This window comes from Rhinoraja longicauda, chromosome 39, assembly GCF_053455715.1.
Source record: "Rhinoraja longicauda isolate Sanriku21f chromosome 39, sRhiLon1.1, whole genome shotgun sequence".
Lineage (NCBI taxonomy): Eukaryota > Metazoa > Chordata > Chondrichthyes > Rajiformes > Arhynchobatidae > Rhinoraja > Rhinoraja longicauda.
In genome coordinates, this window is record NC_135991.1 from 8,008,505 (window position 1) to 8,033,230 (window position 24,726).

The 24,726-nt window shown below is 51.9% G+C and overlaps 1 protein-coding gene across 1 annotated transcript in view; it reads right to left on the reverse strand.

Annotated features, from left to right (window-relative positions):
- Positions 1-18,283, reverse strand: part of irak1 (interleukin-1 receptor-associated kinase 1) — a 63,836-nt gene extending 45,553 nt beyond the window's left edge. The window contains exon 1 of the mRNA XM_078430105.1: positions 18,122-18,283. Coding sequence (XP_078286231.1) covers positions 18,122-18,245 — 124 coding nt within the window. The 5' untranslated portion in view covers positions 18,246-18,283. The remainder of the gene's footprint in view (positions 1-18,121) is intronic.
- Positions 18,284-24,726: the final 6,443 nt, after the last annotated feature.

Consider the following 24,726-nt stretch of genomic DNA (forward strand, 5'->3'; position numbering starts at 1 on the left):
CCATAGAGCTCTATCTATCTCTCTTTTAAATCCATCCAGTGAATTGGCCTCCACTGCCCTCTGTGGCAGAGAATTCCACAGATTCACAACTCTCTGGGTGAAAAATATTTTTCTCACCTCAGTTTTAAATGGCCTCCCCTTTATTCTTAAGACCGTGTGGCCCCTGGTTCTGGACTCGCCCAACATTGGGAACATTTTTCCTGTATCTAGCCTGTCCAGTCCTTTTATAATGTTATACGTCTCTATAAAGTGGCCGAGCACTTCAACTCCCCCTCCCATTCCCAGTCTGACCTTTCTGTCATGGGCCTCCTCCAGTGCCATAGTGAGGCCCACCGGAAATTGGAGGAACAGCACCTCATATTTCGCCTGGGCAGCTTGCAGCCCAGCGGTATGAACATTGACTTCTCCAACTTTAGATAGTTCCTCTGTCCCTCTCTTCCCCTCCTCCTTCCCAGATCTCCCTCTATCTTCCTGTCTCCACCTATATCCTTCCTTTGTCCCGCCCCCTGACATCAGTCTGAAGAAGGGTCTCGACCCGAAACATCACCCATTCCTTCTCTCCCGAGATGCTGCCTGACCCGCTGAGTTACTCCAGCATTTTGTGAATAAATACCTTCGATTTGTACCAGCATCTGCAGTTATTTTCTTATACGTCTCTATAAGATCACCTCTCATCCTTGTGAACTCCAGCGAATACAAGCCTAGTCTTTCCAATCTTTCCTCATATGACAGTCCCGCCATCCCGGGGATTAACCTGGTGAACCTACGCTGCACTGCCTCAATAGCAAGGACGTCCTTCCTCAAATTAGGAGACCAAAATTGCACACAATACTCCAGATGTGTATTCCCTCGGCCCACATTTAGTTGATAGTCACTTTATAAAGGTCAGCTGCCAGCGATCCCTGCCTAATTTTCCCCAACTCTAGCCCAGGGCTCAGAGCCAGAGAAGGGCAGCCAGCTGGAAAATGACAGGGTGGTTAATCTCTGGGTAAACTCAGTGAAGTGTGGTGTGCGGAATGCGACAAGACAGCTCTGTATTTATCAGTGAATGGCTCTTTGTTACGGCTCGGCCGGGATCTGTTTGACCCTCTGACCTCAGGCGTAAACTTCCACTGTTGACAAATCTTATCAGTCACGGGCAGCAGCTGGTGGTGCAGCGGGTAGAGCCGCTGCCGAACATACAAACTCCGTACAGACAGCACCCGTGGTCGGAATCAAACTCGGGTCTCCGGCGCTGCATTCACTGTAAGGCAGCAACTCGACCACTGCGCCCTATTTTTGTTTCCACTAATGGGAGAATCCAGGACTAGATTCATAGAAACATAGAAAATAGGTGCAGGAGTAGGCCATTCGGCCCTTCGAACCTGTACGCACCGCCATTCAATATGATCATGGCTGATCATCCAATTCAGTATCCCGTACCTGCCTTCTCTCCATACCCCCTGATCCCTTTAGCCACAAGGGCCACATCTAACTCCCTCTTAAATATAGCCAACGAACTGGCCTCAACTACCTTCTGTGGCAGAGAATTCCGCAGATTCGCCACTCTCTGTCTGAAAAAAAACGTTCTCATCTCGGTCCTAAAAGACTTCCCCCTTATCCTTAAACTGTGACCCCTTGTTCTGGACTTCCCCAACATCGGGAACAATCTTCCTGCATCTAGCCTGTCCAACCCCTTAAGAATTTTGTAAGTTTCTATAAGATCCCCCCATAATCTTCTAAATTCCAGCGAGTACAAGCCGAGTCTATCCAGTCTTTCTTCATATGAAAGTCCTGCCATCCCAGGAATCAATCTGGTGAACCTTCTCTGTACTCCCTCTATGGCAAGAATGTCTTTCCTCAGATTAGGAGAGTACGCAATACTCCAGGTGTGGTCTCACCAATGCCCTGTACAACTGCAGCAGAACCTCCCTGCTCCTATACTCAAATCCCCTCGCTATGAATGCCAACATACCATTGGCTTTCTTCACTGCCTGCTGAACCTGCAGGAACCCAAGGGGAAACTTCTTTACACAAAGGATGGAGGGTGTCTGGAACGACTTGCAAGAGGAGATATTCAAGGCAGGTACTATCACAACGTTTAAGAAACATTTAGACAGACACATGAATGGAATAGGTTTAGTGGGATATGGGCCACATGCAGGTAGAAGGAATAGTGCAGCTACACCGATCAGCCAAAACATTGCGCCCACCTGCTGTTGGTCCTCCGTGTGCAGCCCCATACGCAGCAGGGTGCGATGCACTGTGTATTGTGACACATTCCTCCCGTGACCACCATTAACATTTTCCGTGACTTGTGCCACAGTCGACCTTCTGTCGGCTCTGACCAGACGGGATAGCCTTCGTTGCCCTCGTGCAACGATGAGCCTTGGGCGCCCAACACCCTGCCTGTCGCCGGTTTGTGGTTTGTCCCTCCTCGGACCACTGTCGGTCGGTACTCACCACTGCTGACCGGGAGCACCCCACAAGCCTTGCCGTTTCAGAGATGCTCTAACCCAGTCGTCTGGCCAGAACAATTTGGCCCTTGTCAAAGTCGCGCAGGTCTTTACTCCTGCCCATTTCTCCAACACGTCAACTTCAAGAACTGACTGTGCACTTGCTGCCTAATATATCCCACCCCTTGACAGGTGCCATTGTAACAAGATAATCAATGTTATTCACTTTGCCTGTCAGTGGTCATGTTTTGGCTGATCGTTGTAGATGGGGCATATTGGTCGGCATTGGCCAAGTTGGGCCAAAAGGCCTCTTTCCACGCTGTATCATTCAATGAGACCATTCGGCCCACCAAATCCATGCCAACCATCGATCGCCCGTTCACGCTAATTCTATGACATCCCACTTTCTCATCCACTGTCTATACACTAGGGCCAATTAACCTACAAGTCGAGCATGTCTTCGTGGGGCACCTGGAGGAAACCCACGCGGTCACAGGTAGAACGTACAAACTCCGTATAGACAGCACCCGTAGTCAGGATCAAACTGGGATTTCTGGCACTGTGAGGCGGCAACTCTACCACTGCGCCACCGTGCCGCCTTGTTCCTCCAGTGCGAAGAAGGGTCCCGACCCAAAGCGTCACCTATTTGTGTTCTCCACAGATGCTGCCTGACCCGCTGAGTTACTCCAGCACTCTGTGAAACGTCACCTATCCATGTTCTCCACAGATGCTGCCTGACCCGCTGAGTTACTCCAGCACTCTGTGAAACGTCACCTATCCATGTTCTCCACAGATGCTGCCTGACCCGCTGAGTTACTCCAGCACTCTGTGAAACGTCACCTATCCATGTTCCCCACAGATGCTGCCTGACCCGCTGAGTTACTCCAGCACTCTGTGAAAGTCACCTATCCATGTTCTCCACAGATGCTGCCTGACCCGCTGAGTTACTCCAGCACTCTGTGAAACGTCACCTATCCATGTTCTCCAGAGATGCTGCCTGACCCGCTGAGTTACTCCAGCACTCTGTGAAACGTCACCTATCCCTGTTCTCCAGAGATGCTGCCTGACCCGCTGAGTTACTCCAGCACTCTGTGAAACGTCACCTATCCATGTTCTCCACAGATGCTGCCTGACCCGCTGAGTTACTCCAGCACTCTGTGAAACGTGAACTATCCATGTTCTCCACCGATGCTGCCTGACCTGCTGAGTTACTCCAGCACTCTGTGAAACGTGAACTATCCATGTTCTCCACAGATGCTGCCTGACCTGCTGAGTTACTCCAGCACTCTGTGAAACGTCACCTATCCATGTTCTCCAGAGATGCTGCCTGACCCGCTGAGTTACCCCAGCACTTGGTCTGCTTTCTCTCCAGCAGTTAGCACTTTGGCACTGAGTCTCTCTCTCTCTCTCACTGAGCGATGACTCTTGCAGCCTTCCCCTCGAGATATATCTAGTAATGAATCACCCGATAAACCCTCACTGCGGACAAAAACAACTCACGATCTCACGTCAAAAGGGCAAGACATTCTTGCTGACTTTAGTATTACTCAGCGAGATCAACTGTGCCACTGGGCTTAGTCATACAGAGATAACATCACGGCAGAGATTTCAGCAATGTAGGGTGTGCAAAGGACAATAGGTGCAGGAGGAGGCCATTCGGTCCTTCGAGCCAGCACCGCCATTCAATGTGATAGAAACATAGAAAATAGGTGCAGAAGGCCATTCGGCCCTTCGAGCCTGCACCGCCATTCAATATGATCATGGCTGATCATTCCAACTCAGTATCCTGTACCTGCCTTCTCTCCATACCCCCTGATCCCTTTAGCCACAAGGGCCACATCTAACTCCCTCTTAAATATAGCCAATGAACTGGCCTCAACTACATTTTGTTGTAGAGAATTCCACAGATTCACCACTCTCTGTGTGAAGAAATGTTTTCTCATCTCGGTCCTAAAAGACTTCCCCCTTATCCTTAAGATGTGACCCCTGGTTCTGGACTTCCCCAACATCGGGAACAATCTTCCCGCATCTAGACTCTCCAACCCCTTAAGAATTTTATATGTTTCAATAAGATCCCCCCTCAGTCTTCTAAATTCCAGTGTATACAAGCCTAGCCGCTCCAGTCTTTCAACATATGACAGTCCCGCCATTCCGGGAATTAACCTAGTAAAACTACGCTGCATGCCCTCAATAGCAAGAATATCCTTCCTCAAATTTGGAGACCAAAACTGCACACAGTACTCCAGGTGCGGTCTCACTAGGGCCCTGTACAACTGCAGAAGGACCTCTTTGCTCCTATACTCAACTCCTCTTGTTATGAAGGGCAACATGCCATTGGCTTTCTTCACTGCCTGCTGTACCTGCATGCTTCCTTTCAGTGAGTGATGCACTAGGACACCCAGATCTCATTGTACGTCCCCTTTTCCTAACTTGACACCATTCAGATAATAATCTGCCTTCTTATTCTTACCACCAAAGTGGATAACCTCACACTTATCCACATTAAACTGCATCTGCCATGCATCCGCCCATTCACACAACCTGTCCAAGTCACCCTGCAACCTCATAGTATCTTCCTCACAGTTCACACTACCACCCAGCTTTGTATCATCTGCAAATTTGCTAATGGTACTTTTAATCCCTTTATCCAAGTCATTAATGTATACTGTAAATAGCTGCGGTCCCAGCACCGAGCCTTGCGGTACCCCACTAGTCACTGCCTACCATTCTGAAAAGGACCCATTTATCCCCACTCTTTGCTTTCTGTCTGTCAACCAATTTTCTATTCATGTCAGTACCCTACCTCCAATACCATGTGCTCTAATTTTGCCCACTAATCTCCTATGTGGGACCTTGTCGAAGGCTTTCTGAAGGTCAAGGTACACCACATCCACTGACTCTCCCCTGCCAATTTTCCTAGTTACATCCTCAAAAAATTCCAGAAGATTAGTCAAGCATGATTTCCCCTTCGTAAATCCATGCTGACTCTGAACGATCCTGTTACTGCTATCCAAATGCTCCACAATTTTGTCTTTTATAATTGACTCCAGCATCTTCCCCACCACTGATGTCAGACTAACTGGTCTATAATTTCCCGTTTTCTCTCTCCCTCCTTTCTTAAAAAATGGGATAACATTAGCTACCCTCCAATCCACAGGAACTGACCCTGAATCTATAGAACATTGGAAAATGATCACCAATGCGTCCACAATTTCTAGAGCCACCTCCTTAAGTACTCTGGGATGCAGACCATCAGGCCCTGGGGATTTATCAGCCTTCAGTCCCATCAGTCTACCCAACACCATTTCCTGCCTAATGTGAATCTTCTTCAGTTCCTCCATCACCCTAGGATCTCTGGCCACTAGAACATCTGGGAGATTGCTTGTATCCTCCTTAGTGAAGACAGATCCAAAGTACCGGTTCATCTCGTCTGCCATTTCCTTGTTCCCCATAATAAATTCCCCCGCTTCTGTCTTCAAGGGACCCACATTTGCCTTGACTATTTTTTTTCCTCTTTACTTACCTAAAAAAGCTTTTGCTATCCTCCTTTATATTATTGGCTAGCTTACCCTCGTACCTCATCTTTTCTCCCCGTATTGCCTTTTTAGTTATCTTCTGTTGCTCTTTAAAAGAGTCCCAATCCTCTGGCTTCCCACTCTTCTTTGCTATGATATACTTCTTCTCTTTTATTTTTATGCTGTCCTTGACTTCCTTGTCAGCCACGGGTGCCTCTTACTCCCCTTAGAATCTTTCCTCCTCTTTGGGATAAATTGATCCTGCAAATTCTGCATTGTTCCCAGGAATACCTGCCATTGCTGTTCCACCATCTTCCCTGCTAGGGCCTCCTTCCAGTCAAATCTGGCCAGCTCCTGCCTCATGCCTCTGAAATCCCCTTTGCTATATTGTAATACTGACACTTCCGATTTTCCCTTCTCCCTCTCAATTTGTAGAGTAAAACTTATCATATTGTGATCACTGCCTCCTAATGGCTCTTTTACCTCGAGTCCCCTTATCAGATCAGGTTCATTACACAACACTAAATCCAGAATTGCCTTCTCCCTAGTAAGCTCCAGTACAAGATGTTCTCAGAATCCATCTCGGAGACACTCCACAAACTCTCTTTCCTGGGGTCCATTACCAACCTGATTTTCCCAGTCTACCTGCATGTTGAAATCTCCCATAACCACCGTAGCATTACAATCGCGACATGCCAATTTTAGCTCTTGATTCAACTTGCACCCTATGTCGAGGCTACTGTTTTGGGGCCTGTAGATGACTCCCATTAGGGTCGTTTTACCTTTACAATTCCTCATTTCTATCCATACTGATTCAACATCTCCTGATTCTATGTCACCCCTTGCAAGGGAGTGAATATCAGTCCTTACCAACAGAGCGACCCCACCCCCTCTGCCCACCTGTCTGTCTTTTCTATACGTTGTGTACCCCTGAATATTCAGTTCCCAGCCCTGGTCCTCTTGTAGCCATGTCTCTAATTCCCACAACATCATACTTGCCAATGTCTAACTGAGCCCCAAGCTTGTCCACTTTATTTTTCATACTTCGCGCGTTTAAATACAACACTTTAACTTCGGTATTCACCTCCCCTCTCACACCGGTCACAATTGGCCCTGACCTTACTCTCTTATCCCATCTAGAACTTCCCTTCCCATTTATTCGAGAGTCCTTTGCAATTTCTCCTGTATTTGCTTCCCCTTTAACTCCATCTTCATATTCCCAATTTGTCAATACAACTCTAACTTCAGTCCCACACAAACCAGCCTCCCAGTTCCATCGACTCCATCTGCACCTCACACTGCCTCGGCAAGGCCAGCAGCCCAGACCGTCGCACGCACGCACAAACAAACCAACCTCCCTTCCATCGACTCCATCTGCACCTCACGCTGCCTCGGCAAGGCCAGCAGCCCAGACCGTCACACGCACGCACAATCAAACCAACTTCCCCTTCCATCGCCTCCGTCTACACCTCACGCTGCCTCGGCAAGGCCAGCAGCAGAATCAAGGACCAGTCTCACCCCGGCCACTCCCTCTTCTCCCCTCTCCCATCGGGCAAGAGATACAGATGTATGAAAACGGACACCTCCAGATTCAGGGACAGTTTCTTCCCGGCTGTTATCAGGCAACTGAACCGTCCTACCACCAACTAGAGAGCAGTGCTGAACTATTATCTACCTGCGAGGCCATTAGAAATGGTGGATCATATGGACATTTTTAAAACAGACTGGTAGGTTCTTGATTGGTAAAGAGTGTCAAAGGTGATGGGGAGATGGCAGGAGAATGGGGTTGAGAGAATGGTAGATCAGCCATGATCGAATTGCACAGTAGACTCGAAGGTACCAAATGGCCTAGTTCTGCTCATGTGTCTGAACCAAAACCCTGCAGATTCTGGCGTAAAGCAGAGAGAGAGACAAAGTGCTGGATGCACTCATTGGGTCAAGCCAATTAACCTACAGATCCAAGGTAGACACAAACTCCTGGAGTAACTCAGCGGGTCAGGCAGCATCTTGGGAGAGAAGGAATGGGTGACGTTTCAGGTCGAGACCCATGCTTCAGTCTGAAGAAGGGTCGCGACCTGAAACGTCACCCATTCCTTCTCTCCCGAGATGCTGCCTGACCCGTAGAGTTAGACAATAGACAATAGGTGCAGGAGGAGGCCATTCGGCCCTTCGAGCCAGCACCGCAATTCAATGTGATCATGGCTGATCATTCACAATCAGTACCCCGTTCCTGCCCTCTCCCCATATCCCCTGACTCCGCTATCATTAAGAGCTCTATCCAGCTCTCTCTTGAATGCATCCAAATGAATTGGCCTCCACTGCCTTCTGAGGCAGAGAATTCCACAGATTCACAACTCTCTGACTGAAAAAGTTTTTCCTCATCTCCCTTTTAAATGGCCGACCCCTTATTCTTAAACTGTGGCCCCTGGTTCTGGACTCCCCCAACATTGGGAACATGTTTCCTACCTCTAATGTGTCCAATCCCTTAATAATCTTATATGTTTCAATAAGATCCCCTCTCATCCTTCTAAATTCCAGTGTATACAAGCCTAAGGTATTTATTCACAAAATGCTGGAGTAACTCAGCAGGTCAGGCAGCATCTCAGGAGAGAAGGAATGGGTGACGTTTCGGGTCGAGACCCTTCTTCAGACTGATGTCACAAGCCTAGTCGCTCCAGTCTTTCAAGAAACCCCGCATTTCCGGGGATTAACCTAGTGAACCTACGCTGCACGCCCTCAATAGCAAGAATATCCTTCCTCAAATTTGGAGACAAAAACTGCACACAATACTCCAGGTGCGGTCTCACTAGGGCCCTGTACAACTGCAGAAGGACCTCTTTGCTCCTGTACTCAACTCTTGTCATGAAGGCCAACATGCCATTAGCTTTCTTCACTGCCTGCTGTACCTGCATGCTACCTTTAAGTGACTGATGAACAAGGATACCCAGATCTCTTTGTACCTCCCCATTTCCTAACTTCCTAATCTTCCTTCCTGTTCTTACCACCAAAGTGGATAACCTCACATTACCCACATTAAACTGCATCTGCCAAGCTTCCCCCATGCTGCAAAAATGTGCAGGTTAATTGGCTTCTGTAAATTGCCCCTAGTGTGTCGGATGCAAGACTCGGATAATGTGAAACTAGTGTACAGATGGTGGCTTGTTGGAGTAGTGAGTGGGCCACAGTTCCTGTTTCCACACTGTATCACTGATCAGGTGGCAGCGGTAGAGTTGCTGCCTCACAGCGCCAAAGACCAGGGTTCCATCCTGATCACGGGCGCTGTCTGAACGGAGTTTGTACATTCTCCCCGTGACCAGCGTGGGTTTTCTCCAGGTGCTTCGGTTTCCTCCCACACTTCAAACACTTGCAGGTTAATTGGCTTGGTAAAATTGTAAATTGTCCCTCGTGTGTGTAGGATGGTGTTAGTCTGTGGGGATCGCTTGTCGGTACGGACTCGGTGGGCCGAAGAGCTTGTTTCTGCGCTGTATCTCTAAAACTAAACTAAATCTAAACTAAAACCAAACTCAGCAGGTCATCTAAGCACGTTCTCCAGGACTGAGTTACTCCAGCACTTAGACAATAGACAATAGGTACAGGAGTAGGCCATTCGGCCCTTCGAGCCAGCACCACCATTCACTGTGATCATGGCTGATCATTCTCAATCAGTACCCCGTTCCTGCCTTCTCCCCATACCCCCTGACTCTGCTATCCTTAAGAGCTCTATCTTGAATGTATTCAGAGAATTGGCCTCCACTGCCTTCTGAGGCAGAGAATTCCACAGATTCACAACTCTCTGACTGAAAAGGTTTTCCTCATCTCCGTTCTAAATGGCCTACCCCTTATTCTTAAACTGTGGCCCCTTGTTCTGGACTCCCCCAACATTGGGAACATGTTTCCTGCCTCTAACGTGTCCAACCCCTTAATAATCTTATACGTTTCGATAAGATCTCCTCCCATCCTTCTAAATTCCAGTGTATACAAGCCTAGTCAATCCAGTCTTTCAACATACGACAGTCCCGCCATTCCGGGAATTAACCTAATAAATCTACGCTGCACGCCCTCAATAGCAAGAATATTCTTCCTCAAATTTGGAGACCAAAACAGCACACAGTACTCCAGGTGCGGTCTCACTAGGGCCCTGTACAACTGCAGAAGGACCTCTTTGCTCCTCTACTCAACTCCTCTTGTTATGAAGGCTAACATTCCATTGGCTTTCTTCACTGCCTGCTGTACCTGCACGCTTCCTTTTTTCCAGCTTTGTGTGTCTATGGTCGGTTTAAACCAGCATCTGCAGTTCCTGCCAACACAAACCAAAACCAGTATTTGATGAACAGGAAACAAAGTGGAATTCTCTGCCTCAGAAGAGAAGGCAGTAACGGGGTACTGATTGAGAATGATCAGCCATGATCACATTGAATGGCAGTGCTGGCTCGAAGGGCCGAATGGCCTCCTCCTGCGTCTATTGTCGATTGACTGAGTCAAGGGAAAGAGAAACGAGAGATATATTTTTACATATCTTTCATTCATTTTTTAAATATCTCTCTACATCACCATCTATATTTCTCGTTTCCATTTTCTCTGACTCTCAGTCTGAAGAAGGGTCTTGACCCGAAACGTCATCTATTCCTTTTCTCCAGAGATGCTGCCTGACCTGTTGAGTTACTCCAGGTTTTTGTGCCTATCTACTGGTATTAGAGCGACTGGGCTTGTATACACTGGAATTTAGAAGGATGAGAGGGGATCTTATTGAAACATATAAGATTATTAAGGGATTGAACTGTGAGGGATGTTTGTGTTGTATTATGTAGCTGTGTGTTTTTGTTGCTTTTTTTTGTGTTATGACTGCATGGTAACTAAATTTCGTTCAAACTTGTTTTGAATGACAAATAAATCGTCTGAAGAAGGGTCTCGACCCGCAACGTCACCCATTTCCTTCTCTCCTGAGACCCTACCTGACCCGCTGAGTTACTCCAGCTTAAGGGGTTGGAGAGGCTAGATGCGGGAAGATTGTTCCTGATGTTGGGGAAGTCCAGAACCAGGGGTCACAGCTTAAGGATAAGGGGGAAGTCTTTTAGGACCGAGATGAGAAAACATTTCTTCACACAGAGAGTGGTGAATCTGTGGAATTCTCTGCCACAGAAGGTAGTTGAGGCCAGTTCATTGGCTATATTTAAGAGGGAGTTAGGTGTGGCCCTTGTGGCTAAAGGGATCAGGGGGTATGGAGAGAAGGCAGGTACAGGATACTGAGTTGGATGATCAGCCATGATCATATTGAATGGCGGTGCAGGTTCGAAGGGCCGAATGGCTTACTCCTGCACCTATTTTCTATGTTTCTATGTTTGTGTATCACAAAATGCTGGAGTCTGTATCACAAATGCAGGTCAGGCAGCATCTCAGGAGAGAAGGAATGAGTGAACTTCTTCTTCTTCTTGCGTTTGAGGCAGCAGAAGTTATGTAACGCCCTCCAGGCGCTGTAGCCAGTGCAATGTGCTGTTGTCGAGGGCCGTGCGGTCTACCCCTCCACCAGGGGGACGGAGGACAGTGCAGTCGAAAATGCCGTGCTGCGCTGTTTGCTGGTCTGCTCCACACACGCAGGCTGCAGATGGACGTAACCCCCAACGATGCATGTTGGCGTTGAACCGGCCGACCCCTGTGCGGAGCCGGTTCAGGGCGACCCCTCTTTGCGGGGCATGTCCGAGCCGGGTGGGGCTGTGGTGTTCGGTGCGACGGTGAATTGAGGAGGTGGCGATGTTTGTTCCCAGCTGGTTCTCCATGCTCCTAGTATGTTGAAACCGGAGCCACAGAGGGTCGCTGCATGACGGGCGAAAGGGTGACGAGACGACAGGCGTTGAGGTCCCAGTTGCCGTGAACCCTGGGCGAGGTGGTGCAGAGGATGTTTGACGTCCGATGGGGCCTTGCACACCAGCCTGTGAGTGAAGAACTCTCTGCGAAGCTTGGCGGGTGCGATACCTGCGAGCATCGGCAGGAGATCCGTCGGAGTAGGACGTAGGCAGCCAGTGATGATCCATATGGTATCGTTGGAGGGTGGCGTCTAGCTTGCTGGTATGAGCGCAGCGGCACCATGCTGGGGAGGCGTACTCAGCGCCGCTGTACACGAGTGCAAGAGCACTGAGTCGAAGAGTAGATGTCCTGGCGCCCCATGACGATCCGGCCAAGCAACGCAGGAGGTTGATCCGTGCTGAGACTTTAGCACGGAGAGCTTCAAGGTGTTGCTTGTAGGTCTGCTGCCGATCTAGTTTCACCCCGAGGTATGTAGGAAATGGGTTGTAGGGTAGGGGTGACCCATTGAGGGTGACGGTTAGCTGGCATTGAGCTTCCTTGTTGTTCAGGTGAAAGGCCGTTGTGGTGGTCTTTGCCACACTCAGTATTAGTCTCCAGGTCTTAAGGTAGCCCGCGACAAGTTCCATATCCGCCGAGAGCACATCCTCAACATTTGACCAGCTCCTGTCCGAGTGCAGTAGGGCCAAGTCATCTGCGTATCCATACTGGCGCGATGTCGTGCGTGGCAGATCGCTGATATAGAGCTTGAAGAAGGGTCTCGACCCGAAACGTCACCCATTCCTTCTCTCCTGAGATGCTGCCTGACCCGCTGAGTTACTCCAGCATTTTGTGCATAGAGGTTGAAGAGCATGGGGGCCAGTACCGAGCCTTGTGGGACTCTTTTTCTTAGGCGTCACAGTCGGCTAGATTGTCCGAATGGGTGACATTGCGGGTCGAGACCCTTCTTCAGACTCAGAAGGAATGGGTGGCGTTTCGGGTCGAGACCCTTCCTCCAGAGATGCTGCCTGACATAGAAAATAGGTGCAGGAGTAGGCCATTCGGCACTTCGAGTCTGCACCGCCATTCAATATGATCACGGCTGATCATCCAACTCAGTATCCCGTACCTGCCTTCTCTCCATACCCCCTGATCCCTTTAGCCACAAGGGCCACATCTAACTCCCTCTTAAATATAGCCAATGAACTGGCCTCAACTACCTCCTGTGGCAGAGAATTCCACAGATTCACCACTCTCTGTGTGAAAAAAAACGTTCTCATCTCGGTCCTAAAAGACTTCCCCCTTATCTTTAAACTGTGGCCCCTTGTTCTGGACTTCCCCAGCATCGGGAACAATCTTCCCGCATCTAGCCTGTCCAACCCCTTAAGAATTTTGTAAGTTTCTATAAGATCCCCCCTCGATCTTCTAAATTCCAGCGAGGAATTCACAAAATGTTGGAGTAACTCAGCAGGTCAGGCAGCATCTCAGGAGAGAAGGAATGGGTGATGTTGCGGGTCGAGACCCTTCTTCAGACTCGGAAGGAATGGGTGGCGTTTCGGGTCGAGACCCTTCCTCTAAGATGCTACCTGACCTGCTGCGTTACTCCGGCGTTTTTTTGATACCTTCGATTTGTACCAGCACCTGCAGTTATTTTCCTGCACACTGATAAATTCAGTTCATTCACATACAAGGAATGTGCCCTGGTGCCTCCTGTCCCGCTTAGTTACTCAGTCTGAAGAAGGGTCTCGACCCGAAACGTCACCCATTTCCTTCTCTCCTGAGACCCTACCTGACCTGCTGAGTTACTCCAGCTTAAGGGGTTGGAGAGGCTAGATGCGGGAAGATTGTTCCTGATGTTGGGGAAGTCCAGAACCAGGGGTCACAGCTTAAGGATAAGGGGGAAGTCTTTTAGGACCGAGATGAGAAAACATTTCTTCACACAGAGAGTGGTGAATCTGTGGAATTCTCTGCCACAGAAGGTAGTTGAGGCCAGTTCATTGGCTATATTTAAGAGGGAGTTAGGTGTGGCCCTTGTGGCTAAAGGGATCAGGGGGTATGGAGAGAAGGCAGGTACAGGATACTGAGTTGGATGATCAGCCATGATCATATTGAATGGCGGTGCAGGTTCGAAGGGCCGAATGGCTTACTCCTGCACCTATTTTCTATGTTTCTATGTTTGTGTGTCACAAAATGCTGGAGTCTGTATCACAAATGCAGGTCAGGCAGCATCTCAGGAGAGAAGGAATGAGTGAACTTCTTCTTCTTCTTGCGTTTGAGGCAGCAGAAGTTATGTAACGCCCTCCAGGCGCTGTAGCCAGTGCAATGTGCAATGTGCTGTTGTCGAGGGCCGTGCGGTCTACCCCTCCACCAGGGGGACGGAGGACAGTGCAGTCGAAAATGCCGTGCTGCGCTGTTTGCTGGCCTGCTCCACACACGCAGGCTGCAGATGGACGCAACCCCCAACGATGCATGTTGGCGTTGAACCGGCCGACCCCTGTGCGGAGCCGGTTCAGGGCGACCCCTCTTTGCGGGGCATGTCCGAGCCGGGTGGGGCTGTGGTGTTCGGTGCGACGGTGAATTGAGGAGGTGGCGATGTTTGTTCCCAGCTGGTTCTCCATGCTCCTAGTATGTTGAAACCGGAGCCACAGAGGGTCGCTGCATTACGGGCGAAAGGGTGACGAGACGACAGGCGTTGAGGTCCCAGTTGCCGTGAACCCTGGGCGAGGTGGTGCAGAGGATGTTTGACGTCCGATGGGGCCTTGCACACCAGCCTGTGAGTGAAGAACTCTCTGCGAAGCTTGGCGGGTGCGATACCTGCGAGCATCGGCAGGAGATCCGTCGGAGTAGGACGTAGGCAGCCAGTGATGATCCGTATGGTATCGTTGGAGGGTGGCGTCTAGCTTGCTGGTATGAGCGCAGCGGCACCATGCTGGGGAGGCGTACTCAGCGCCGCTGTACACGAGTGCAAGAGCACTGAGTCGAAGAGTAGATGTCCTGGCGCCCCATGACGATCCGGCCAAGCAACGCAGGAGGTTGATCCGTGCTGAGACTTTAGCACGGAGAGCTTCAAGGTGTTGCTTGTAGGTCTGCTGCCGATCTAGTTTCACCCCGAGGTATGTAGGAAATGGGTTGTAGGGTAGGGGTGACCCATTGAGGGTGACGGTTAGCTGGCATTGAGCTTCCTTGTTGTTCAGGTGAAAGGCCGTTGTGGTGGTCTTTGCCACACTCAGTATTAGTCTCCAGGTCTTAAGGTAGCCCGCGACAAGTTCCATATCCGCCGAGAGGACATCCTCAACATTTGACCAGCTCCTGTCCGAGTGCAGTAGGGCCAAGTCATCTGCGTATCCATACTGGCGCGATGTCGTGCGTGGCAGATCGCTGATATAGAGCTTGAAGAAGGGTCTCGACCCGAAACGTCACCCATTCCTTCTCTCCTGAGATGCTGCCTGACCCGCTGAGTTACTCCAGCATTTTGTGCATAGAGGTTGAAGAGCATGGGGGCCAGTACCGAGCCTTGTGGGACTCTTTTTCTTAGGCGTCACAGTCGGCTAGATTGTCCGAATGGGTGACATTGCGGGTCGAGACCCTTCTTCAGACTCAGAAGGAATGGGTGGCGTTTCGGGTCGAGACCCTTCCTCCAGAGATGCTGCCTGACATAGAAAATAGGTGCAGGAGTAGGCCATTCGGCACTTCGAGTCTGCACCGCCATTCAATATGATCACGGCTGATCATCCAACTCAGTATCCCGTACCTGCCTTCTCTCCATACCCCCTGATCCCTTTAGCCACAAGGGCCACATCTAACTCCCTCTTAAATATAGCCAATGAACTGGCCTCAACTACCTCCTGTGGCAGAGAATTCCACAGATTCACCACTCTCTGTGTGAAAAAAAACGTTCTCATCTCGGTCCTAAAAGACTTCCCCCTTATCTTTAAACTGTGGCCCCTTGTTCTGGACTTCCCCAGCATCGGGAACAATCTTCCCGCATCTAGCCTGTCCAACCCCTTAAGAATTTTGTAAGTTTCTATAAGATCCCCCCTCGATCTTCTAAATTCCAGCGAGGAATTCACAAAATGTTGGAGTAACTCAGCAGGTCAGGCAGCATCTCAGGAGAGAAGGAATGGGTGATGTTGCGGGTCGAGACCCTTCTTCAGACTCGGAAGGAATGGGTGGCGTTTCGGGTCGAGACCCTTCCTCTAAGATGCTACCTGACCTGCTGCGTTACTCCGGCGTTTTTTTGATACCTTCGATTTGTACCAGCACCTGCAGTTATTTTCCTGCACACTGATAAATTCAGTTCATTCACATACAAGGAATGTGCCCTGGTGCCTCCTGTCCCGCTTAGTTACTCAGTCTGAAGAAGGGTCTCGACCCGAAACGTCACCCATTCCTTCTCTCCTGAGATGCTGCCTGACCTGCTGAGTTACTCCAGCATTTTGTGAATAAATACCTTCGATTTGTACCAGCATCTGCAGTTATCTTCTTATACTTATTTTACTCCAGCATTTACTGCCTGCGTTACTCCAGCATTTTGTGTCGGTCTTACATTTAAACCAACATCTGCAATTCCTTCCTACACATGTATGAACATTGAATTCTACCTCCCCTCCTCCCCCCCCACCGCGGCGCTCCCTCCCCTCCCCTCCCTCCGCGGCGCTCCCTCCTTCCCCTCCCCCACCGCGGCGCTCCCACCCCTCCCCACCGCGGCACTCCCTCCCTCCCTCTCCCCCACTGCGGCGCTCCCCCTCTCCCTCCCCACCGCTCCCTCCCCTCCCCCACTGCGGCGCTCCCCCTCTCCCTCCCCCACCGCTCCCTCCCCTCCCCCACTGCGGCGCTCCCTCTCTCCCTCCCCCCCACCGCGGCGCTCTCTCCCCTATCCTCCCCACTGTGGCGCTCCCTCACTCCCCTCTCCACCCGCGGCGCTCTCTCCCACACCGCGGCGCTCCCTCCCTCCCCCCCACCGCGGCGCTCCCTCCCCTTCCATCCCCTCCTCTCCACAGCGGCGCTCCCTCCCTCCCCTCCGCGGCGCTCCCTCCTCTCCACCGCGGCGCTCCCTCCTCTCCACCGCGGCGCTCCCTCCTCTCCACCGCGGCGCTCCCTCCCCCCCCCCCCCAACGCGGCGCTCCCTCCCTCTCCCCCACCGCGGCGCTCCCTCCCTCCCTCCCCCACCGCGGCGCTCCCTCCTCCCTCCCCTCCCCACCGCGGCGCTCCCTCCCTCCCCTCCCCCACCGCGGCGCTCCCTCCCTCCCCTCCTCCCTTGCCCTGCGCTCTCTCCTCTCCCCTCCCCCCACCGCGGCGCTCCCTCCCCTTCCATCCCCTCCTCTCCACAGCGGCGCTCCCCCCCCCCCCCCCCACCGCGGCGCTCCCTCCCTCCCCTCCCCCACCGCGGCGCTCCCTCCCTCCCTCCCTCCCCCACCGCGGCGCTCCCTCCTCCCTCCCCTCCGCGGCGCTCCCTCCCCTCCCTCCGCGGCGCTCCCTCCCTCCCCTCCCCCACCGCGGTGCTCCCTCCCCTCCCCACCGCGGCTCTCCCTCCCTCCCTCTCCCCCTCCGCGGCGCTCCCTCCCTCCCCTCTCCACCGCAGCACTCCCTCCCTCTCCACCGCGGCGCTCCCCCTCTCCCTCCCCCACCGCGGCGCTCCCTCCCCTCCCCCACTGCGGCGCTCCCTCTCTCCCTCCCCCCCCACCGCGGCGCTCTCTCCCCTATCCTCCCCACTGTGGCGCTCCCTCACTCCCCTCTCCACCCGCGGCGCTCCCTCCCCCACCGCGGCGCTCCCTCCCTCCCCCCCCGCGGCGCTCCCTCCCTCCCCCACCGCGGCGCTCCCTCCCTCCCCCCGCGGCGCTCCCTCCCTCCCCCCCCGCGGCGCTCCCTCCCTCCCCTCCCCTCCTCCCACCGCGGCGCTCCCTCCCCCCCACCACCGCGGCGCTCCCTCCCTCCCCCACACCGCCGCGCTCCCTCCTCCCCCCCCACCGTGGCGCTCCCTCCTCCCCCCCCCCCGCGGCGCTCCCTCCCTCCCCCCCCGCGGCGCTCCCTCCCTCCCCCCCCGCGGCGCTCCCTCCCTCCCCCCCCGCGGCGCTCCCTCCCTCCCCCCGCGGCGCTCCCTCCCTCCCCCCCGCGGCGCTCCCTCCCTCCCCCCCCGCGGCGCTCCCTCCCTCCCCCACCGCGGCGCTCCCTCCCTCCCCCCGCGGCGCTCCCTCCCTCCCCCCCCGCGGCGCTCCCTCCCTCCCCTCCCCTCCCCTCCTCCCACCGCGGCGCTCCCTCCCCCCCACCACCGCGGCGCTCCCTCCCTCCCCCACACCGCCGCGCTCCCTCCTCCCCCCCCCACCGTGGCGCTCCCTCCTCCCCCCCCCCCACCGCGGCGCTCCCTCCTTCCCCCCCATCGCGGCGCTCCCTCACCGAAGCGCCCCCAGTCGCCGTTGTCCAGCGAGTCCATGACGGCGCAGAATTCGTGCATGATGTAGGCGGGCAGGCGGTGGATATAGTCCGCGGCCGGGGCCGGCCTCCGGCTCCACTCCGACATCCTGGCGCGGCCTTCAGGCTTCACGGCCCGACCAGGCCCCGCCGTCACCATGGCAACGCGGCCGACAGATCCCGCCCACCTGCCCTCCTTCCATTGGCCATACCGCGACGCCCTCCTCACCCTATTGGTCCCCACCGCAGTCACTCATCCGGTCCCGCCCACCAATCCTCCTCCCATTGGTTCTCCCGCGACGCCCTCCTCGCCCTAACCCACTCCTATCCCCGATGGTTCCCTCCATCGTCACTCAGCACGTCCCGCCCACACTCCCTCTTTCCATTGGTTCCCCGCGACGCCCTCCTCGCCCTATTGGTCCCCACCGCGGTCACTCAGCATGTTCCGCCCACATGCCCTCCTCTCATTGGTTCTCCCGCGACGTCATCCTCGCCCTATTGGCCCCCACCGCGGTCACTCAACATATCCCGCCTACCTGACCTCCTCTCATTGGCCCACCAGCAACTCCTTACCATCCTCCTATCCCCATTGGTTCGCTCCACCGTCACTCAGCAAGTCCCGCCCACCTCCCCTGCCCCCAATTGACCCGCAGGCTACGACTTCCTCGCCCTATTGGCCCGCACCGCGGTCACTCTGCACGTCCCGGCCTCCTCCCCTCCCCTCATTGGCCATCGCACAACTCCCTCCCTCACACCCTCCGCTCCCCATTGGCTGCCTCCACCATCACTCAGCACGTCCTGCCCACGTCCACTCCCCTCATTGGCTGTCCCGTAACAACCCGTGGGCGTGAGCCCACCCCTGCCAATCATTACAAAGCCCCGCCTTGCTTTCTGCACAACATTGAGACCTTATTGAGTGGAGTTTTTTTAAACTGGTTTTGCTCCTTCTTCCTCTTTTTGCAAAATGAAAGCCCGCAAAATAAAGTTTATTTTAAACTTTCATTGTGCTTTGCACTGAAAAAGCCCCAGCTGCTATAATAAGAACCTGCAAAGCCAAAATTGGAGGAACAGCATCTGATATTCTTCGCTTGGGCAGCTTGCAGCCCCAGGGGGATGAATATTAGCTTCTCGAACTTCAAATCTCTCCATGCAAGCCCTATCACTCCCCCTACCCAAGTCACACCAGCTCTATTGTATCCGCTGCTCTAAGATGTCAACTTCTCTACATCGGCGAGACCAAACGCAGGCTCGGCGATCGTTTTGCTCAACACCTTCGCTCAGTCCGCCTTAACCAACCTGATCTCCCGGTGGCTCAGCACTTCAACTCCCCCTCCCACTCCCAGTCTGACCTTTCTGTCATGGGCCTCCTCCAGTGCCATAGTGAGGCCCACCGGAAATTGTAGGAATAGCACCTCATATTTCGCCTGGGCAGCTTGCAGCCCAGCGGTATGAACATCGACTTCTCCAACTTTAGATAGTTCCTCTGTCCCTCTCTTCCCCTCCCCCTTCCCAGTTCTCCCTCTACCTGTCTCCATCTATATCCTTCCTTTGTCCCGCCCCCCTGACATCAGTCTGAAGAAGGGTCTCGACCCGAAACGTCGCCCATTCCTTCTCTCCTGAGATGCTGCCTGACCCGCTGAGTTACTCCAGCATTTTGTGAAATAAACAAGTCACACCAGCTTCTCGTTCTCACCCAACAAATAGGTAACAGAGAGAAAGATAGATCAGAAGAAGGATCTCGACCCAAAAGTCACCCATTCCTTCTCTCCAGAGATGCTGCCTGACCCGCTGAGCTACTCCCATCATTTTTTGTCTACTGTCGATCAGCCATGATTGAATGGTGGAGTTTAGGAAAGATGTTTAGGAAAGAAACTGCAGATGCTGGTTTAAATCGAAGGTAGACACAAAATGCTGGAGTAACTCAGCGGGTCAGGCAGCATCTCGGGAGAGAAGGAATGGGTGACGTTTCGGGTCGAGACCCTTCTTCAGTCTGAAGAAGGGTCTCGACCCGAAACGTCACCCATTCCTTCTCTCCTGAGATGCTGCCTGACCTGTTGAGTTACTCCAGCATTTTGTGAATAAATACCTTCGATCCACCGATACGTTCCTAAGATGTGTAGGTTCATTGGCTTCTGTAAAATCGTCCTTAGTTAGTGTCGGACAGAACTAGTGTACGGCAAAGATACTAGAGGAACAAGATAGACCACTCGACCCTAAAAGCCGCAGTACCTCATGACGCCATTTTAGTAGGCAGAAACTTCCGGAAATAGACAATAGGTGCAGGAGTAGGCCATTCGGCCCTGCTTTGCACAAAAAAAGGGCCGAATGGCCTCCTCCTGCACCTATTGTCTATTGGCTATTATGCAGGTGGACCTGCATAACAACATTTAAAAGACATTTGGACACGTACGTGGGTAGAAAAGGTTTCTAAGGATATAGGCTGAGCATGGGCAGGTGGGACGAGTGTACATGGGGCATGTTGGTCAGTGTGGACATGCTGAATCAAAGGGCCTGTTTCCATGCTTTATGACATACGAGGAAAGATTGGAAAGACTGAGCTTGTATTGACTGGAGTTTAGAAGGATGAGAGGGGATCTTATAGAGACGTATAAAATTATGAAAGGACTGGGCCAGCTAGATGCAGGAAAAATGTTCCTAATGTTGGGCGAGTCCAGAACCAGGGGCCACACAGTCTAAGAATAAAGGGGAGGCCATTTAAAACTGAGGTGAGAAAAAAAAAACTTTTTCACCCAGAGGGGTGTGAATTTGTGGAATTCTCTGCCACAGAGGGCAGTGGAGGCCGATTCACTGGGTGGATTTAAGAGAGAGTTAGATAGAGCTCTAGGGACTAGCGGAATCAAGGGATATGGGGAGAAGGCAGGCACGGATTACGGATGATCAGCCGTGATCACGATGAATGGCGGTGCTGGCTGGAAGGGCCGAATGGCCTCCTCCTGCACCTATTTTCTATGTTTCTATGATCATAATGAATGGCGCTGCAGGCTCGAAGGGCCGAATGGCCTCCTCCTGCACCTATTTTCTATGTTTCAATGATCATAATGAATGGCAGTGCTGGCTGGAAGGGCCAAATGGCCTCCTCCTGCACCTGTTTTCTATGTTTCTATGATCATAATGAATGGCAGTGCTGGCTGGAAGGGCCAAATGGCCTCCTCCTGCACCTATTTTCTGTGAGTTGGTGGGCAGGGGAGGTTTCCGGTTGTACAGTGTTTTTCACCCAGAGGGGTGTGAATTTGTGGAATTCTCTGCCACAGAGGGCAGTGGAGGCTGATTCACTGGATGGATTTAAGAGAGAGTTAGATAGAGCTCTAGGGGCTAGTGGAATCAAGGGATATGGGGAGAAGGCAGGCACGGGTTACTGATTGTGGATGATCAGCCGTGATCACAATGAATGGCGGTGCGTACAGGCTCGAAGGGCCAAATGGCCTCCTCCTGCACCTATTTTCTATGTTTCTGTGACTTTATGACTCACTGTGTTTTGCAGTTGCTCATGTCTCCTGGAAATGTGTTGCGTAAATTCCAACTGATATCTCCCTCACGATGCAGGGATGGTCAGATCTTCAGCGACACGGTCGAGCCCCAAAACTGGTATTGCTAGACTTCGCCCAGACCATCACGCAAACCAGCCTCCCATCCATCGACTCCATCTACACCTCACACTGCCTCGGCAAGGCCAGCAGCATAATCAAGGACCAGTCTCACCCCGGTCACTCCCTCTTCTCCCCTCTCCCATCGGGCAAGAGGTACAGAAGTGTGAAAACATCCACCCCTAGAAGAATGAAGGGGGGGGGAGCTCATTTAAACGTACCGAATAGTGAGCGGCTTAGATAGAGTGGATGTGGGGAGGATGTTTCCACTAGTGGGAGAGTCCAGGACCAGAGGGCACAGCCTCAGAATTAAAGGATGTTCCTTTAGGAAGGATATAAGAAAATAACTGCAGATGCTGGTACAAATTGAAGGTATTTATTCACAAAATGCTGGAGTAACTCAGCAGGTCAGGCAGCATCTCGGGAGAGAAGGAATGGGTGACGTTTCGGGTCGAGACCCTTCTTCAGACTGAAGAAGGACCCTTCTTCCTTTAGGAAGGAGATGGAGGAATTTCTTTAGCCAAGAGGGCGGTGAATCTGTGGGATTCTTTGCCACAGACTGCTGTGGAGGCCACAAGTCAGTGGATATTTTTAAGGCAGAGATTCTTGATTAGTACGGATGCCAGGGGTTATTGGGAGAACGCAAGAGAATGGGGTTAGGAGGGTGAGATAGATCAGCCATGATTGAATGGCGGAGTAGACTTGATGGGCCGAATGGCCTAATTCTACTATTCCTTATGACCTTATGAAGAAGGGTCTCGACCTGAAACGTCACAAGTGACTTGGATAGATTAGGTGAGTGGGCAAATGCATGGCAGATGCAGTATAATGTAGATAAATGTGAGGTTATCCACTTTGGTGGCAAGAACAGGAAAGCAGACTATTACCTGAATGGTGGCCGATTAGGAGAAGGGGAGATGCAACGAGACCTGAGTGTCGTGGTACACCAGTCATTGAAAGTAGGCATGCAGGTGCAGCAGGCAGTGAAGAAAGCGAATGGTATGTTGGCATTCATAACGATCCAAAGACGTACAGGTATGTAGGTTAATTGGCTGGGTAAATGTAAAAATTGTCCCTAGTGGGTGTAGGATAGTGTTAATGTATGGAGATCACTGGGCGGCACAGACTTGGTGGGCCGAAAAGGCCTGTTTCCGGCTGTATATATATGATATGATATGATATGATTTGAGTATAGGAGCAGGGAGGTTCTGCTGCAGTTGTACAGGGCATTGGTGAGACCGCACCTGGAGTATTGCGTACAGTTTTGGTCTCCTAATCTGAGGAAAGACATTCTAGCCTTAGAGGGAGTACAGAGAAGGTTCACCAGATTGATCCCTGGGATGGCAGGACTTTCTTATGAAGAAAGACTGGATAGACTCGGCTTGTACTCGCTGGAATTTAGAAGATTGAGGGGGGATCTTATAGAAACTTACAAAATTCTAAAGAGGTTGGACAGGCTAGATGCAGGAAGATTGTTCCCGTTATTGGGGAAGTCCAGAACAAGGGGTCACAGTTTAAGGATAAGGGGGAAGTCTTTTAGGACCGAGATGAGAGTTTTTTTTCACACAGAGAGGGGTGAATCTGTGGAATTCTCTGCCACAGAAGGTAGTTGAGGCCAGTTCATAGGCTATATTTAAGAGGGAGTTAGATGTGGCCCTTGTGGCTAAAGGGACCAGGGGGTATGGAGAGAAGGCAGGTACGGGATACTGAGTTGGATGATCAGCCATGATCATATTGAATGGCGGTGCGTACAGGCTCGAAGGGCACGGTAGCGCAGCGGTAGAGTTGCTGCTTTACAGCGAATGCAGCGCCGGAGACTCAGGTTCGATCCTGACTCGGGTGCTGCACTGTAAGGAGTTTGTACGTTCTCCCCGTGATCTGCGTGGGTTTTCTCCGAGATCTTCGGTTTCCTCCCACACTCCAAAGACGTACAGGTATGTAGGTTAATTGGCTGGGTAAATGTAAAAATTGTCCCTAGTGGGTGTAGGATAGTGTTAGTGTACGGGGATCGCTGGGCGGCACGGACTTGGTGGGCCGAAAAGGCCTGTTTCCGGCTGTATATATATGATATGATATGATATGCACCTATTTTCTATGTTTACTGGAGATGTGTGGGGCCGAATGGCCTCATTCTACTATTCCTTATGACCTTATGAAGAAGGGTCTCGACCTGAAACGTCACCCATTCCTTCTCTCCAGAGATGCTGCCTGCCCCGCTGAGTTACTCCAGCGTTTTGGGCCTACCTTCAACGTTGCAGCCTGTTTGAAACGTTGGCAAGCACAGACCTGAAGGAAAACAAGACACACACAGGCACCTCAGAAGCAACAAGGATGTCTTTTTTTTTTGCTTTGATTGCTTTTTTTTAATAAATATGTTGTAGGGAATCCATCTTACTTATACGGATACACATTCAGACAAGTCAGTAACTGAAATGATACAAATCTCCAAAACAAATCACGTGGTTTTCTGAGCGTGCTTTATGCTGTTTCATTTGTTAATACAAAGAACCCAATACTTCATTTAGAAAATAGAACCTTCTGTTAGTTTTTTCTCTTTAATCTATAGACCTCACGTTAAACAAATCAAAGTCCTCTCCCTTTCGACAACCAACCGAAAGGAAACTCAAAAGAAAGAAAAGTTCTGAAGAAATACTTTTCGAACTGTCTTAAAGTCTCGAGAAAGGTGCGTTAATCTGCTCTGAAAATCAAAAGATCTAATGCGAGATGGTGAATCACAGGCGATGAATGGGTTTACGAAGCGTTACGGACTAGAGGCTAGGTAACAGTTTAATATTGATGGTACTTGAGGGGGAGAGAGAGAGAGAGGGGGGAGAGGGAGAGAAGGGGGGAGAGAGAGAGAGAGAGAGAGAGAGAGAGAGAGAGAAGGGGGGAGAGAGCGGGGGGGGGGAGAGAGTGAGGGGGAGAGAGAGAGAAGGGGAGAGAGAGAGGGGAGAGAGAGAGAGAGGCTGGAGAGAGATGGGGAGA